The 18,892-nt window shown below is 36.4% G+C and overlaps 1 protein-coding gene across 2 annotated transcripts in view; it reads left to right on the top strand.

Annotated features, from left to right (window-relative positions):
• The window catches only part of GDI2 (GDP dissociation inhibitor 2), a 42,891-nt gene that overhangs the window by 10,372 nt on the left and 13,627 nt on the right, over positions 1-18,892 (top strand). The window contains exons 2-6 of one of the 2 annotated variants that reach the window (XM_006891866.1): positions 4,409-4,516; positions 7,053-7,152; positions 9,858-9,992; positions 13,947-14,145; positions 14,403-14,534. In XM_006891866.1, the coding sequence (XP_006891928.1) occupies positions 4,409-4,516; positions 7,053-7,152; positions 9,858-9,992; positions 13,947-14,145; positions 14,403-14,534 (674 nt within the window). The remainder of the gene's footprint in view (positions 1-4,408; positions 4,517-7,052; positions 7,153-9,857; positions 9,993-13,946; positions 14,146-14,402; positions 14,535-18,892) is intronic. The other variant, XM_006891867.1, reaches the window with a different exon arrangement.

Here is an 18,892-nt window from a genome sequence, read left to right on the forward strand (position 1 = left end):
CTTCTTGTTGCTCCCGTAACCAATGTTGGGCATCAAGATCTGGCCCTTAAATCTTCTCCGAACCCTGTTGTCGATGCCTCTGGGCTTGCGCCAATTACGCTTAATTTTGACATAACGGTCTGACTGGTGGCGGATGAATTTCTTGGTCCTCTTTTTGACGATCTTTGGCTTCACCAGGGGTCCCCCTCATCTGTTCTAATGCAGTGTTTGTTATCTGTCCTCTCTTTCCCCATTCCAGAAAGAGTGTTATTAAAATAATATATGTGTACCCCTTAAGGAAGTGGTAGCCTTGTTAGGTGCTGGTGAGTCAACTAAAATCATAGTGACCCTATAAACAACAGATCTAACTTTCCCTATGTGGTGCCATCATCCCAGTCTCTGCTATGCTTGGTTCCATTGTTACAGTCACTACCTCATTTCATCTTGTTGAAAGTCCTCCTCTCTTAGTCTTAGCTTCCATCTTTCCCAACATAATGTCTTCTTCCAAGGACTAGACCCTCCTGACAGCATTCCCAAAGTGTGAGCACTCTGGTTTCACTTCCTCTAATAGACTTGTTCTTTTTGCAGTTCATGAATATGCAATGCACTTCCCCAACACCACAGTTCAAAGGCATTGATTTTCCTTGCATTTTTTTTTCTTTGTCTAACTTTCATATGCATTTGAAGCGGTTAAAAATGCAATGGCTTGATAAGGCCCACCTTAGTCTTTAAACTGACATTGCTCTTCAGCACTTTGAAGAGGTCCTTGACAGCAGTTTTCCCACTGCAGCAAGTCTTTTTGATTTTTTTATTGCTGCCACCTTAGGTGTCGGTTGGGGAGCCAAGTAAAATTAAATCTATGGTAGTTTCCCTGTTTTCTCCATCTGTCAAGAAATTCAGATCAAATTGCAATACTGAAATATTATTCTATAGGCAAAATCTTTTTTCCCCATGTCTCATTTTTATTGGACAGAAAAAGTTGCTCCTGATGTACAGATTAAAAAAACAAAAAAACAAAATGCCTTTAAGAAACAAGAAGGGGGGAGTAAACCACACAACACCCCTTCATTATTACCTGTGTAAATGAGCTTCCATCCCTTTGATTGTGACAGAAAATAGCTTAAATAATAGAAACATGAATAAAAAGTAGGAGGAATGGGCATGAACCTCATCAGCAGGCTGTATGGGTCTAGTTTCAACTCTAGCTCCCACCTTGTCTGGGAACTTTTCCTGTAGGCCCAGACCTCTACCCTTAGGAACACAGGGGTGAAGGAGGGCAGAGCCCCCAGTTTATAGGCAGCATCTTGAATTATGCAGGAAGCATTGAGAGAATACACAGTCATTGTACCAAAAAGAATTGGTTGACATTGAACCATTTCAAGAAGTAGACTCTGATCAAGAAACAATGGTAATGAAGTTCAGGAAGCACTGAAAGCATTGGCAAGAATTATAAGGCCCCAGGAATAGATGGAATATCACTTGAGGTATTTCAGCAAACAGATGCATACACTAGTCTGTGTCAAGAATTTGACAACTACTTGGTCGTCTGACAAAGAGATCTATATTTGCTACTAGTCCTGAAGAAGATGTTCCAACAAAATGTGGAAATTATGGTATAATATCACCTGCAAGTAAAATCTTGCTGATGAATATTTTAAAATGGCTGAAAATAGTAGATTGACAAGGAACTGCCAACAAATCCGGCTGTGTTCAGAAGAGACCATGATGCAAGGAATATGTCATTTCTGATGTCAGATGGATATTGGTGGACAGCGGAGAATACTGGAAAGATATTCACGATGTTTTATTGACTATGCAAAGGTATTTGTGTGCATCATAGCATGTTATTACAAACATTGAGGAGAATGGAGTTAATTGTGCTGATATGAAACCTTTACTTAGACTGAGAAGCTGTTGTCTGAATAGAACAAAAGAACACTGCATGATTTAAAATGAGCAAAGGTGTGTGTCAGGGTTGTATCTTTTCTCCCTACCTAAGCAAAAGGTCACTACAAAAAGAAGGGTGAAAGAAAAAAATAAAAATGGATGTCACAGTAGACACTTGGGAATTACACTGTAATATCAAGAGGACAAAACAAAGGAAGGATTGCCAAAGTGAGGGAGATGAATAGACAATTTCAAAGGGCAGCTTGAAAAGACAAAATAAAGTATTATAAATAGGTGTAAAAAGCTGGAGTTAGGATTAAAAAGGGAAGAACTTGTTCAGCATCCCTCAATCTGTAAGAACTGAAAAACAAATTCAAGCGAGTTACAATACTAAAGGATGCCATGGGCATAACCCTGAATGATCCAGGAAGCATCAAAAGTAGATGGGATTGGGGGAGAGGTAGATGAAAGGAATACACTAGAAAACTACTCCAGGAAATAGCATACAGTTTGGAACCAGTGATGATGAAGGAAGATTTTCAAGCTGCACTGAAGGCATTGGGAAAATGTAAGGTCCCAGGAACTGATGTGATACCAGTTGACATGCTTCAACAAACAGATACAGCCTAGCTACTTGGCCTGCAGACTGGAGGATATCTGTATTTATTCCCATTCCCAAAAAAGATGACCCAACAGAATGTAGAAATTATTGAACTGTATTGCACATGCAAGCAAATTCTTGCTGAAGATTATTAAAAACAGCTGGAACAGAACTGCCAGAGAAGCCATGGTTCCAAGGATGGATATTGCTGTCAGATGATCGTGGCTGAAAGCAGGGAGTCCAAAAGGACATCTGCTTATCTTTTATTGACTATACAGAAGTTTTGGATTAAATTGTGGATAATATTGAGAATAATGAGAATCCCAGAACCTAATTGTACTCATTTGAAATTATACCTACCAGGAGGTGGTTGTCTGAATAGAGCAAGGAAACAATGCATAGTTTAAGAAGGGTATGCATTAGGGATATATCCTTTCACCATACCTGTTTAATTTCTGTGCTGAAGAAATCATTCAAGAAGCTGGATTTTATGAACAAAATGTGACATTAATATCATAGGAATACTCGTCAACAACCTCTATTAGACAGATGAGACACACTTCCTTACTGGAAGTGAGGAGGACTCAAAACATTTGCTGCAAAAGATTAAGGACTACTGCTTAATCTCAATATCAAGAAAACAAAAATCCTCACCCTTGGGCAACATCATGATAAATGGAGAAAAGATTGGAATTGTCAGTGATTTCCTTTTACTTGAAGCCATAATCAACAACCTGGGTACCAGCAAGAAATCTAAAGGCATATTGCATTGGAAAATCTGCAGTCAGAGACCTGTCCAAAGTGCTAAAGAAACAAGGATGACCGTTTAAGTACTAAGAACATAGTCTTTTCCCCTTAACTTTCTTTGCTTTCTGAGAGTTGGACAGTGGATAAAGACGACCTAAGAATTAATGCCTTTGAGTGGTGGTGCTGGAGAAAAACACTTAAACAAGTAAGTCTTGAAAAGAATGCAGCCAGGATGCTGGGGAAGAATGGTGAGACTACATCTTACATACTTTCAACATGTTAGAAGAGGTCAGTCCTTGGAAAAAGCATGGTTAAGAGAGGTGGAGAGTTAGTCAAGGAGGGGATTTCTTGCCCTGTATTATTACAGTGCAGAGGCTGTGAGATGGTAAGTAAGATGTCTAATTACGGCTTATCACTTCCAGTTTTCACAAATACTTTAAAAGGACAAAAGCTAATTTCAAAAACTAATGTTTAAAGAGACTGGGCAAATGGTTGGAGCCGTGGAGCAGTGAGCTTACTGTAAGAACAGTGGTCATATGTCTGATGTTTACTAATTGTGTGCAGAGTACATGGAAAGGGACCTCATAAGCCTTACTAATAACATTAATAATAATTTTAAAAATAAATAATACAAGGATCTCCATCTAGCTGATGGTAATCAGGGACATACTGATTATCTAAGACAGCTTTGGTGGCCTAGTGGTAAGAAGTTAGATTGCCAATGCAAATCCTTTGTGATTTGAAGCCACCAGCCAACTCCATAAGAGAAAGATGAGCAGTTTCCTCCCCTGTGATTTACACCTGCTGGAAAGCTGGATGGTCAGCAGTGAGTTAGTTGGTTCTGGCTTGACAGTACATAAGAACATCTTTGACCTAATAGGTAAAGAGTTGTGCTGCCAACCCAAAGGCTAGAGGATCAAATCATCTAGCTACTCCACAGGAGAAGGACAGGCTGTCTCCTGTGTGATTTACAGCCTCTGAAAACCCACTGGACAGTCAGCTATGGCAAATGAGTTTGTTTAAGGTTGTTGTGTTTGTTTGTTTTAATCATTTAGAAAGATTGCACGTATACAAGTGTTAGTTGTATGTTTAATATAAATAAATGTTTAATTAAAGAAAAAAATTTTTAAGGATGTATCTATTTTAAACATATAACACATTTTTCCTTTCTAAATACTTGTGCTTTCCCTGTAGGAATGTATCCTGTCAGGCATAATGTCAGTGAATGGAAAGAAAGTTCTTCACATGGATCGAAATCCATATTATGGAGGAGAAAGTGCATCTATAACACCACTGGAAGATGTAAGTATTAGTGATAATTAATGTACCCCTTATACTTCTGAGTATTTTACTAGAGTATCTCAGCATTGTCTCTTATATGTGGATTTGATTTTGTACCTTTTAGGAGCTTCTCATTTAGAAGGGAGCTCTGGTGGCATAGTTAGTAAACCCAGTGTCTAAACTTCTCTGGTAGTTCTAGTTGATCAGTGGCTCTCTGAGAGAAAGGTCAACCAACTATAAGCTGATTTCTTCAATTGGACAGCAATACTTTAGAATGAGTTTTTAGTTAGAATGAGTTTTTGTTTTGAAACTTATAAAAATGTAAATTGTCAAATATGCATGGTGTGGGACAAAAGTATCTACAGTACTCAGAATTAATATAGTGCTGATTTGAAAGGTAGGTAGAGGATCACCTTTTTGATGAAGATCGGTGCTTTCTGCACTGTCTCAGGTGTTTTCTCAGTCACTCAAAGAGAAACTTTTATCCCCATTTTTTCATATATCAAAATAGTCTTAGTGGGGTTTAATGGCAAAAATAGATTGTAAGCCTAGCTTATATGAGTAATACTTTTTTTTTGGTTGGTCTATACTGTTTCCAAATCTTGATGAGCAAAGGCACATGAAACATTTTAAAAGTCAGTGGTGGTTTTTGTTATGTATCTGCATACACAGATATGAACTCTACTACATTTTGTAGGAATGTAAGTTAAAAGCAGCCCTGATGGTGTAGTCTGTTGCACTGCTAGCCAAAAGGCCATGTGTCTCCAGTAGTTCAGTTCTGAGGGCATACTCCTCGTTAATAAGTGTAACTTCACAAACCCAATGGAGGTCACTGTGGGTCAGAATGAAATCGATGGCAATGAGTTTATATTGTTGAGTACTTGATACTGTTTCATATCAGGAGGTATATAGTGTCTGGTTAATTCATTGTTAATGATGTTAAGTTAGATTCCTTGGTTAAGATGATGACCACCAGATCTATGTATTGTAGTATGTTTACAGTCAGTAAGTAATCTCTGGAGTGATGCACTGATGCCAGTTGTTAGCTGATCTTCAATAAAATTGGCAAACTTTCTTGGGTTTGTTTGTTTTTGCTTTGCTTTTTTTAATCTGTTCAGGGATTCATGAGTTTTTATTGAGTAAACATATACCAGCTTTGCTCTTTCTGTTCATGTTAGCAGGAGTTCATGAGTGTGAATGCATATTCTTAAATTTTAAACTGCTTACTTCTTTTAATTAAAGCTCGTTTTAGAATAACGACCATCAAAACCCACACGAGTTGCAGTGAGGCAATATTTGACTCCTGGCCATCCTTTGTGTTTCAGAGTAGAATATTACTTAGAATTTTCAGTGACTGATCTTTTGGGAGTAGACAGGCAGAAACCAATGGATGGAGTTAATCTTCTAGCATTTCTGTTGGTAGCTAAGTACTTCATCATTTGTACCATCCAAGTCTCCTCCTTACAGCTGTTTTTAAAAAAGAAAGCCCTGAAAACAAACTTATTGCTGTGAAGTTGAGACAAACTTGCAGCTGAACCTCTGGCCAGCATTTAAGGCTATAAATCACATGAGAGAAGGTTGTCCCACTTTCTTGGAGCTGCTAGTGTATTCGAACTGCCAGAGAGACATGACCTGTAGGTGGTGGTGGTGGTGGTGGTGGTGATGGTGATGGTGATGGTGATGGTGATGGTGATGGTGATGGTGGTTGTGTGCCTGATGATTGACTGTGACTAAGTGACCCTATGCATAATAGCTCTGAACCCTGCTTTATCCTGAGCCAATCTCACTGATACATTTACCCTTGTTACCCCAGTTAGTGTGTCATTCCATCTCATGCAGGATCTTTCTCTCCTGCATAGTCTCTCCTGGCTACAGGCCCAAAATATGTGAGACTCTGTCTCAAAATCCTTGCCTCCAAAGCGCAGCTTGATTTCACCCTCTCCAGGACAGACCTGTTAGTGTTTTTGGCAATCCATGGATTTTCAGTACTCTTCTCCAGCACCACAGCTGGACCTGTAGGTTAATAGTTCAAATCCTTACTGAGGAATTGATTGCCTACAATTGATTTCTTGCGTCAAGAAACAAAATGTTAATTTTAGCTTATTCTCTTCTCACATAAGCAAAAGGGATTTTTTTTTTCTTTCTGGAAGCTTTTAGTTCAGGAAAGAGTTGAATTTAAATGATTTGTACAAATAAAGGACTTATCAGCAGACCTAATGTGTCATTGATAGTTTTGGGGTTTTTTTCATGTATTTGTGTGTTTGGTTTTTTGCCATTGATCATTTTATACTCTAGCATTTTCTACTAGGAAAAACTTTTAGTTCAACTTCTGCAGTATTTGTTTATTTGGCATTCATTAGTTGTACATTTAAGTTACATATATAAATTAGAACCCTTGTAGAAATTTTATGTGATTCAAAATGAAATTCCTTTGTTGGGCCTCACTTCAGTTAGTGGTGTTAATTATTAAATCAAAGCTACTTCATTAAAAACGGCTACCATATTATAATGAAAATTACGTTTGTTACATTATGGGTATTTTTTGCTTTGATTTTAGTTATACAAAAGATTTCAAATACCAGGATCACCACCAGCATCAATGGGCAGAGGAAGAGACTGGAATGTTGACTTAATACCCAAGTTCCTTATGGCTAATGGTAAAGAAGTACCTCAAATTTATGTTAGACACTAACTCTTGAGGTTTTCCCCCCCAGGTATATGTATACGTGTAAATAAATTTGTTTGATGGCAATAATATGGAGAGCAATATGGTTTTCTAGAGGTAGCAGAGGACAGTTAAAAATGGGGAAATACTAGTGTGACTATTAGTAACTGGTGCTGAAGAAACAAACTGTAATGTGGCACAATATATACTCAAAATGTAAGCTATTTTAGCAAGCTTCCTTCTTAATGCTTTGATGACATTTCAGATAGCTGGACCTTCAGAAACAGAAGATATTAAAGTTTTCCTTAGTTTATAGGTTTTTTAGAAGTACAGCAATAGATGCATCTTAATGATGCAAGGAGCATAAAAAGAAGAATACACAGAGTCACTGTAGCAAAAAGAAATGTTCTACAATGAAATGAACTGTTTCAGAACTGATGTTAACAAGGGAAGATTAACAAAGGACATTTAAGCTGCACTGTAGTCATTGGCAGAAAAATAAAGGTTTTAAGGAGCATGCTGGTGGAACTTCTGAAAAAGACTTGTTTGTTCTTTAGGCAATCAATCCATGGCATATTCAGTGCCCCAAAACCATATTTCATAGGCATCAATACTTTGGTCTTCCTTATTCTCTGTAATTTTCAGATACATACAAAGCAAATGAAATTTATCAATAGTTGCAAAGATTCACCCACTCTCCATAGCTCTGGAAAGTTTAGAGTCTGTCAGAATTTAAATTCTGTTCAGTATTTTTTTCCATTTGATCAGGTACTCTGATCAAAATGTTAAGAATGATAGCTAGTTGCTGTTCACTTTTGGTGTCATAGTAAAAGAGACAGTTTTATTTCTAATTTTAATGAAATAATTATATAAGGAAAAATTTTGTAGTAATTAGCCATGCATTTCATGTGCTTCTACTTTCCTGATTTTTGTTGCTCCACGTGAATGGCCAATCATGCTTAATTTTGTTGGTTTTCAAACACATTTGCCAGCTTTGGCATTCTAAAATATCTTTAATATAGCAAGTAATATTTCTAATTATAACAAGCTGACTTTATCTGAAATTAATACTCATTTCAATAAATGTAGGTTGACTAGAAAGTGAAAAACAAAAATTCCTAAATTTTTTTCTTGAGATGCTTTTCTTTAAAAGGACTAAAGAAATTCACATTCATTTATAACAGTACTATAATTCTAATTCTTCAATCTTTGGTAAATATGGAGCCAAACTAGTTCCAAAATATTCTGTCAAAACTATTCTATCAAAACTACTCAGTTGTGGCCTGAGGAAACAAGGACAGTGTATATGTTGCACTGTAACCAAATTTTTGCAAAATGAACTTTGACCCAAATAGGAAATAGACAGCGATACTCCCCTCAAAGGTGGCAGCCAGTCATAGTGCTTTAAATGTGTGTTGGCTGCCATCTTAGAGCATGGCAATACTGCCTGTAACTACTTAAATTCAAAATCTGAAGTGTAGGGAATTTCATCAGAATGCAGTGTGTGTGTGTAGCTCTGGTGGCCTAGTGGTAAGGCACTGCATTGCCATTCTAAAATGAGGTGATTCAAATCTACCAGCCATTGAGAGGGAGTAAGGTGGGCATTCTCTTCCTATAAGATTATCAGCTACTCAGCTGCACATAATAACATGCAGTGTGTGGTATTCTTATTTCCTTCATCCATGACTGAATTATTTTGAAGCCTAAATAAGTATAGCTTTTGTGAAGACCAGCTGATAGAATATTAATCTTGAAGTTGTAACATTAAAACTATTTCATAACAATTATTTTCCATTTTTCAAATTAATTGTTGTTAATACCATGTGTTTAAGCAATGGAAGCCATGCTGAAATCAAGGGGAAGAACTTTTTATACAGTTACATAGGGCACATGTCCCAAGTGGACTCTAGAGATAGGATTGATGGTCCTGTTTTGGTCCTTTTGCCACCCTATGGGTGGCAGCATATAAAGAAAAAGGAATAGCAGCTTCCTGAGAGGCTGAAAACATGCTAAATATTTTAAATATGGTAAACATTCTGATTGTACAATATAACATGGGAATTTTTATAAGTAATAGTTATTAGGGAGCCTTGATGCCCAAATGACAAAGAAAAGGAAAAATAGCAGCTGTGCCAAGAAGGGCTCCGTGGCCACATGCCACCTATTTACTGCATGAACTTCATGTCCAAAGACAAGGCAATAAAAGAAGTTTGTAATTTGAAATACACTAGAGGCAGCTCCATCAGGGACATTTCCAAAATGATTGTCTTCAATGAGTAAGTGTTAACAAAACTATGTGAAACTGCACTATTGTGTGAGTTGTGCCATTCACAACATGGTGGTGGTGAACTGTTAACACTAACAGTTCTTTCAGAACAGAACACCTCCACCCAGTGGTGAACTGTTAACACTAAGCCTGAAAGAACAGAACACCTCCACCCAGATTTAGACCTGTAGGTGCTGCCCCACAACAACCACTAAAGCCCTACTGTAATGATTTGATTCCTTAAAGGCTGAAGGAAAAGCCTCATCTGAAGGAAAAGAAAATAGAAATTACACATTTTTTAAAAAGTAATAGTTCTTAGAAAACATTAAGGGAAAAAATGAGACATTGTATTAGTAAAGTGCTTTTATTTCTGCACATTTTTTTTAAGTGGTGATATTTAATTTACAGTTTGAATTATATGACTTTTACAGGTCAGCTGGTAAAGATGCTCCTTTATACAGAGGTCACACGCTACCTGGATTTCAAAGTAACTGAAGGGAGCTTTGTCTATAAGGGAGGGAAAATCTACAAAGTTCCTTCCACTGAAGCAGAAGCCCTGGCATCTAGTAAGTAATTTTATTTTGTTTTCTCAGAATAAGATTTTTTTATTATTATTATTAATTTTTAATAAAAATTTACAGAGACTTTGATTTTTGTTTATTCATTGTTGCATATTTAGAATAAGATTTTTTTAAGGGGAAGGAATATTTAAAACTCCCTTGGCCATTTATATCCATCTGTTAGCCATTTAGTCAACAAATGCTTAATAAATATTATGTGTCATACACTGTTTTAGGCACTGGGACATACTAGTGAATGAAATTTTAGCTCAGAGACTGCTTAAGTGATAGTTTGATGCTTGTGAAATCAAGATTGTCTAGAGATAGCAGTATTCTTTCAGTGATAATTTTATAATAGCTGTGTTGAATATTTTCTATTGGTTAATTCTGCCCTTCACATTTGTTTCCTTATGTAACTTTTCCTTTTTTAAAAATTGTGATTTGACCAATCAAAACCAAACAAAAACATCCTCATGACTCCCCAGAAAAAAAAAATTGTGATTTGAGTAAAAGTTTACATGTAAACAAATTAATCTTTGCTTCAACCATTCACATACACATTACAATGCCCACAGTATACATTTTCCCACTTCCCTGTAATTCTGATTTCAATGAACCTATCTTCCTTTTCTTTGATATTGTACTCATCTCCTTAGTTTGCACTTAATTCCTTCACTCTTTCATCAGTATTCTAATTTTTACTCCCCTTCCCTTCCCATCTTTGTTAACAATCCATGAATGATTCTGTGTGTAAGCCTTTTTTTCTTTTTTAAGTAATAGTGGTCTTATATAATATTTTGTCCTCCTTTTATCCCTGACTGATGATATGTGTCATAATGTCTTTAAGATGCATACATGTTCTACATTCTTTATCTTACTCTCAAGTATTGCATACTACGCCATTGTGTCAGTGTACCATAGTTTGTTTTTTTTACCCATTCGTCCATTGATGGACACCTGGATTGTTTTCATCTCTTTGCTATTGAGTAAGGTTGCAGTGAACATGGATGTATGTATATTTGTTCAAAGACCTAGTAGTGAATTGCTGAATTAGATGATATTTTTGTTTCCAACTTTTTAAAGAAGAGCCACACTGCCTTCCATGGTGGCTGTGCCATTTTACAGTCCCACAGCAGTGTATGAGAGTTCTAGACTCTTCCACAGTTTCACCAGCATTTATTGTTTACTCTCTCAATGAATTTTACTGTGGTCACCGGGAGGATATGATATTTCATTGTTTTGGTTTACCTCTCTCTTAACAGTTAATGATGTTAACCATTTCTTCTTAGTTTGTTGGCCATCTCAATGTCATTTTTTATTATTTTTTCATGTCTTCTGCCCCTTTTGTAATTATTTTGGTTGTTGAAATGTTGAAGTTTTCTAATAAATTTTAGAGAAGTATTGTTTGTCACATATATCTTTGCCAAACATATTGTCCCAATCTGTAGGTTCCCTTTTGGGGAAGTCTTTTGATACACTTCTTATTTAATTTTTTATATTTTCCCTGTTCTTGTATCATTCTATTTAATTTCACAAAATTAATGCCAAGCTTATCAAGTCATATCTTCATTATTAAGTTACTTTTCACTTTTATCCTCATAAAAAGGCGAGTTATAGTGTATCCAGTTTGGGAAATAGAAGTGTAGGAAGTCTGTTCCTTGAGTAGATGTGGTTATGCCCCTCTGACAAGCTTGGGGTTAGAGAGAGAGAGTAATTATTTTTGTATCTGAGCTGCTTATTAGACATAACATTTTTGGTCAGTAGATTAGAGCGAGAGCACCTTTGGGAGCAGAGCAGAAATCTACAATGTAATAGCTTCACCAGTGATTCTAAGTACAGTAAAATTCGAGGACTACTAGTTGTTTATGTGAGTCTAGATAAAGCTTCATCAGCAGGGCCTTTTTCCTTGACTTCAAGCATCAAATTTATGTCTTAAGTCTTCTTGTCATAAAGCATCTCTGGTATTCCGGATATCTTCTGCACTTTTGTCCCAAGTGGAAAAATATATGGATGGTTGAGTGTAGGGAAGGAGAGAGTAGAGGGTCAAGCTCCATGGAAGGAAAAGATAGGACTGGACTGGCAGCTGAAGAGGAAACAACCTTTGATACTTTGACATACCACTGAATAGGAGTTTGGAGAGAGGTAAGATTCTGGTTTAGAATGTCCTTCGTACTTTCTCCAACAAACAGTTAATAAATTGTTGTATAAATTCAATTATAAACATTCAGACCACACAAAAGGCAGAATTACGCATTCTTTTTGAAGTCAGTTTGCCAAGAGTAATCTTGTTCAGTATGTGTGTATGTGTTCCTAAATATAAAGGGTAAGTAAAATTTTCTAAATGAATCCCATGTGGTAGGGAAATAACTTCTCCCACAGTCCCTGCCCCTTCTGCATGTATGCAAGCTACCTGCTTTTGTAAACCAGAGAAACAGCTGCAGCAAAAGAACATGCTTCACCAACAACAGTACCTTCTACCTTTATAAGGAGACAAGAGTTCTAGCTTCTCTAAAATCAACAATGCAGACTTCTGTAGGGGTGCATTAGGAGCTTGTTAAATCTTCCGTACCAGATAGTGTCAGCTGCAACTTGCTGTGATAGAAAGCCCTGCAGTAGCAGCTACTTCCATGCTCCCTGTTTTTCCTGCACATCCCATACTTCACACCTCTCTAACAAAACATAACTCCTTGGAGTCAGGTTATATTTGTCTGTCTATATCCTCCCCAGGTCAGCACTAAGAACTCCTGAGATTGCTTCTTTGCTTTGTGGAGATTAGTTGGTATTCAGGGGAAGCACAGGCCAACTTCCTTCATTTAGAAAGAAATGGGGCAGACACTACCTAGAAGGCAACATCTAGTCCCCCAGGGATTCCATTACATGTACGTTTTCTGACTCAAAAGCGTGATTGCAAAAATAGGGAAAGTAAGAGAATAATAACCAGAGATAGAGATATATAGATTCATTAATGCAAGACATGTTACTGGAATGACAGTGCCCACCCACTCCATGTTTTCTGATGTGTTTGAGAAACCTTGAGCATTTAGTAATTTTTGAATCCTAATGAAACCAGAGAGAAGGAACTGTCACACTGACAAGGAGTAAACAAAACTTAAGGCCATGCCGATCTAAGAGATTTTTTTAAATAGAAAGTAATTTAATGACAATATAAAATACTAGAAAAACAGAAAAAGTTGGGACCAATGACCCATTTAAAAAAAATCACGAGACACACAAAGAAGAAACAGTGATCAATCCAAATGAACATGACAGGTAGTGACAATAGATCTATCAAAGGCTTAATAAAGAATGAAAATAAAGCAATGAAAAATGGAATTATGGAGTTAAGAGAATGTATATGCAAAGATTTAAAAGAAGGAGAAATTTGTAAACACAAAGAAGGGGGGTTGTGTATGAGAGAGAAAAGAGAAACCAAGTATTTCAGCATGAAGGGATAATAACTGAAATGAGCAACACAAATGGAAGGATTTAACAACAGGTTTAATTAGGTAGAAGAAAAGAATCAGTGAATTTAGAGGATTATTGTTTAGGTAATTGGTTGAATCCGAATTGCCAGTAAAAGAACGTATGGATGCCTTTATGGATTTATAATGTGGCAGTTGATTCAGCCATTATTTACATTATACTTACTAAAAGACTTAGTTGAACTAATATTACATTTCACTAAGTAATGATTATAATTACTTTTAATTGTATTTTAAAATTGTGATAGCTGACCTAATATAATTGTCAGTTCATTTTGAAGAATGTTATAAAACTAGAAGACGTATCTGTGCAAACTTCCACATCTTAAAACTACAAGTGTATTTGTGCTGACTTCCACATCTTGCCCAGTGAATTAGAAGAGCACAATTAATAACATGGCCCATTAAAATTTTTCTTGTATGTATTTATTTTACTTGGTATCCTGTAAGTGTATATCTTTTAAAAATTCTTTTTTAGGTTTAATGGGGCTGTTTGAAAAACGTCGCTTCAGAAAATTCCTTGTTTATATTGCCAACTTTGATGAAAAAGATCCTAGAACTTTTGAGGGTGTTGATCCTAAGAAGACTACAATGCGAGACGTGTATAAGAAATTTGACTTGGGCCAAGATGTTATAGATTTCACTGGTCATGCCCTTGCACTTTACAGAACTGATGAGTAAGTGTTTTGATTTTTAGATTTGTGTTTTTCTTAGACCTTTCTTATGGTATTTCCCATGTCTCCAGAGTATTTTAACAATCCAAACATAACTGTTAACACGGAAAGAAGAGGGATTAGCTGCGTATTAGTGATAGAACCTTTTAAGTGAAATATATTAGGTAGTAAATTGAAATTACTTGGAAATAAAATTTTAAATTGAAAACCAAAAATTAAAATGAAAATTCTTTTCTAAATAATAATTTCCTTTTTTCCAGTTATTTAGATCAGCCATGTTTTGAAACCATTAATAGGATTAAACTTTACAGTGAGTCTTTGGCAAGATATGGCAAAAGCCCATACCTTTATCCACTTTATGGCCTTGGAGAACTGCCACAAGGATTTGCAAGGTAAGAGCCCTTATTTAAAATGTTAGCTAAAATCTTACTGATCTGAAACCTCATTTTCAATATATGTATGAGATATGATTTTGAATGATGAGAAGAGAGATAGCTATATGTAAGGAGATAATCTTTCTCTTCTTTTGTTATTTTTTATTGTGGTTAAAGTATACTTAAAATATATACCCACTTAACAATTTCTACATGTACTATACCCTTCACTAATACTTATATTGGTCAAGTTAAAGAATTCTTGCTATCCCAAATTATTCTATTACCAACATAAAACTACTTTTACCATCTCCTTTTCACTTCTAGTAATTGCTAATAATTTTTGGTTGCTAGATATTTGCTTTTTCATATAAATGAAAATACAGTTTATATCATTTTGCTACTGACAAATTTCATGCAGCATGATGTTGTCAAGGTTCAACCATCAGGACTTCATTTTTCCTTATGATTAAGTAGAACTCCATTTTATGTGCATATCAGCTTCAGTGAACATTAGTGCAAAGATTTCTGTTTACATTCCTGCCTGTACTTGTGGGTTATATACCTGGGATTGGAATATTTGGTAGTTGTGTGTTTTACAGCAGCTGCACCATTTTACATTGCCACTAGCAGTAGATGAGGGTTCCAGTTTTCCCAAAACTTACTGTTGATTTTTTTTCCAGACCATTGGTGGTCCTAGGTAGGGGTGAGATAGTATCTCATTTGTGGTGCAATCAGGGTGATCCTTGGAAGCATAGATGGTGAAGCCCCTGTTCTTAAAAAGCTTGGAGAAGGACATTATACAATGTAAGGGAGGAAGACTCAGAATAATGGATTGATATGATGACTGTAACAGTGAGCTCAAGAGAATCAGATGTGAGGATGACCCAAGATAAGCTTCAGATCTGTTGTACATAGGGACACTGAGTTGCAGTCAACTAAGCAGCATTGTAAAAGGAGTAGATGCAACGTGAGGGTTGGCAAGTCTGACTTCTGCCCACTTCATAAAGGGGAACTGACCCCATCAATAATGTCCATAGCACCATACAAATACTAGATAGTCAGACATATCAGCCTACATACTCTGGCACCTATTTCTACCAATCATTGGGTCCAGTGTTCATTGCAAGACTCTCACAGACTTTACTCAGAGTTGTGGGGTTTATTAGGGAAATAGGTTGGAGAGTTAGGGAGGCAATATCTCACAATGCAGGTTTAGTCCAGCAGTCTTAAGGCAGATTAGTAAGGTACAATTCCTCAGTTAGTGAACATTGTTGTTCTTCAGGTCTTTGGAGGAGGTCCCAAAGTATGTTTTTATATGTATACTATGACAGGTTTGGAAGCAGGAGTGGCATTCACTTCCTAAGTAACATGCCTCTGGAAATTCTATGACTTTTGAAAAATGTTAATAGTTGTAGAGGGGCTTCAGGCCTTTTGTTCATAAGGTCACTATGAGTTGTGCTTGAATCGAGGCAGTCAACAACATAATATATATTTAATATTTGTTGTGTTGGGGGGGTGTGTATGTGTGTGTATTAGACCTTTGTCAGCTATTTGACACCTAGTATTTTTCTTCCAGTCCATAGGTTGTAGCTTTACTTTTATGATAGTTCTTTGATGAACAGAACATTTTCATTTTTATGAAGTTCTATTTATTGTTTTTGTTACTTGTGCTTTTGTTGTCATATTTGGTAACACAAGACCCAGAGTCATTTGTCCTTTATATTCTATATGAATTTTATGATTTTAAATTTTATGTTTAGTTCTTTAATTATTTTGACTGTGTGTGTGTACGCACACGTACATGTATGGTACAAAGCATGGGCCATGATTCATTTTTTGCATGTAAAAATTTCTTCTCCCCACCTAGTCATTGGATATGTTGTTGTTATGTGCCATCAAGTCGCTTGCGACTCATAGTGACCCTATGTACAACAGCCCTAAACTCCACTGTGTCCTATGCCAATCGCACCATCTCCGATACACCCATCCCAGTTGCCCCAGTCACTGAATCAATCCACCTCATACAGGGCCTTCCCCTCCTACGCTGTCACTCCACCCTACCAAGCATGATGTCCCTCTCCAAGGACCGGTCCCTCCTTACAATACGTCCAAAGTATGTTAGATGGAGCCTCAGAATCCTTGCCTTCAAGGAGCCACCCGGTTTGACCCTTTCCAGGATGAATCTGTTCGTTTTCCTAGCAGTCCACGGTACCCTCAATACTCTTCTCCAGCACCACAGCTCAAAGTCATCAATTCTCCTTCCGTCCTCCTTAGTCATTGTCCAGCTCTCTGATGCATAACAAGTGATTGCAAAGACCATGGCCTCTATGAGATGCACCTTAGTCTCCAGAGAGACACCATTGCTCTTCAGTACTTTGGAGAGGTCCCTAACAGCAGACTTTCCCATGGCAATACATCTTTTAATTTCCTGGCTACTGGTGCCGAGAGTGTTGACTGTGGAGCCGAGCAATCTAAAGCTGTGAACAATCTCAATCTCTTCACCATCCATCCTGATGCTGCCAGTTGGCACAGTGGTGAGAATCTTTGTCTTCTTGATATTGAGCCTCAGTACATATTGGAGGCTACAGTCCTTGACCCTCTGCAGCAAGCGCTTCAGGTCCTCCTTACTTTCCGCAAGCAGGGTTGTGTTATCTGCATAATGCAGATTGTTGATAGATCTTCCACCAATCTTGACCCCACATTTCTCCTCATAGAGCCCAGCCTCCCAGATGATCTGTTCTGCATAGAGGTTGAAAAGGTGTGGAGACAGGACACATCCCTGGCGTACGCCCTTCCCAATTTTGAACCATGTAGTGTTTCCTTGGTCCAAATAAAGGTTTCTTATTAGCACGATCAAGTGTTCTGGGATTCCCATTTTTCTGAGAGTCAGCCACAGTTTATGATCCACACAGTCAAACACCTTTGCATAGTCAATGAAACACAGATATGCATTCCTCTGGTATTCCCTGCTTTCAGCCAAGATCCATCTAATATTAGCTACAATATCCTAGTACCATGACCTGATATAGTACCCTTAAAAAAATCAGTTGAGTATAGGTTAACCTAGTACCAGGTTGTTTTAATTACTACAGCTTTATATTTTCAAATAAAAAAATATGAGCTCTCCTACTTTATTATTATTATTCTTTAGCTATTTGAGGTTCCTTTCTCTTTTTATAAATTTAAGGATTGACTTTCCATATTTGTCAAGGGTGTTGGAGTTTTAATGTAATTTTATTGAATTTATACATTGAGTAGTATAGATAGCTATAGTGAGCCTTCTTTTCCATGAGCTTTGAATGTTTCATTTATTTAGGTGGTCTTTAATTTATGTTGGTAAGTTTTATTTTTGTAAAAGCCTCACTTTTGTTGCTATATTTTTGAGTATTTAATTCTTTTAGATGCTATTTTAAATATTGTCTTAATTTCCTATCCTGCTTGTTCATTGCTGATGTATAGAGCCCAGCTGATAGTTGTGTGTTGGGTTTGTATTCTCACTAGTTTACTAAATTCATTTGATACTTTTTATTTTAAAACAAACTCTTTTGCAATGTACATTCAGTAAAATCTGGAGATTATCAAATTATTTTTGAAAAGGTATAGCTACATACGGTTTAAATACGTATGACTAAAACGAAGCAAGATCTAAAAGATTTTTATCATCCCAGAAAGTTTCCTTTTATTATCACATGGTTAATTTGCATTGTTGGAAGGCAGCTATCATTTTGTACTGTTTCTGCTACTATAGATTACTTTTGCCTAGTTTTGAAGTTTATGTAAAGGGAGTTGTTGAGTATGTACTCAGTTTTGTTTAGATTTTGCTTAAAATTTTACAGATTTATCTGTATAGATATGTTCTGATACTTGTTCTTTTGTTTATTGTTGGTTAGTATCATGAAAATAACATAATTGTGTATTCATTCACCTATGGATAGATACTTGGGAGTTTTTTGGCTATTAGGAATGATGCTACTATGAACTTTTTTGTATAACTCTATGTACATATATTATTACTTTCTTCGGATAAATACTAGATTAACTGGTTGATATGCCAAGTATGCATTTAACTTTGTAAAATATGTCAAACTATTTTCTGGAATTATTTTATCATTTTATATTAATTTAGCATTATACTCAAGTGTCTACATAAAGTGTACACTTGGAGAGTTCAAGTTGTTCTGCTTTATTGTCAGCAGTTAGTGTTGTCAGTCATTCAAATTTTATCCATTCTGTTGGACATGAAATGCTGTCTCATGGCTTTAAGTTGAATCTCCTGAAGCCTAATGTTGGTGATATGAAGAATATGGCATACAGATAACACAACCTTCTTTGCAGAATGTGAGGAAGACTTAGAACAAATTGTTGTTGTTGTT

The sequence above is a fragment of the Elephantulus edwardii genome, unplaced genomic scaffold (assembly GCF_000299155.1).
Source record: "Elephantulus edwardii isolate Elephantulus edwardi_28Jun2011 unplaced genomic scaffold, EleEdw1.0 scaffold00105, whole genome shotgun sequence".
Taxonomy (NCBI): domain Eukaryota; kingdom Metazoa; phylum Chordata; class Mammalia; order Macroscelidea; family Macroscelididae; genus Elephantulus; species Elephantulus edwardii.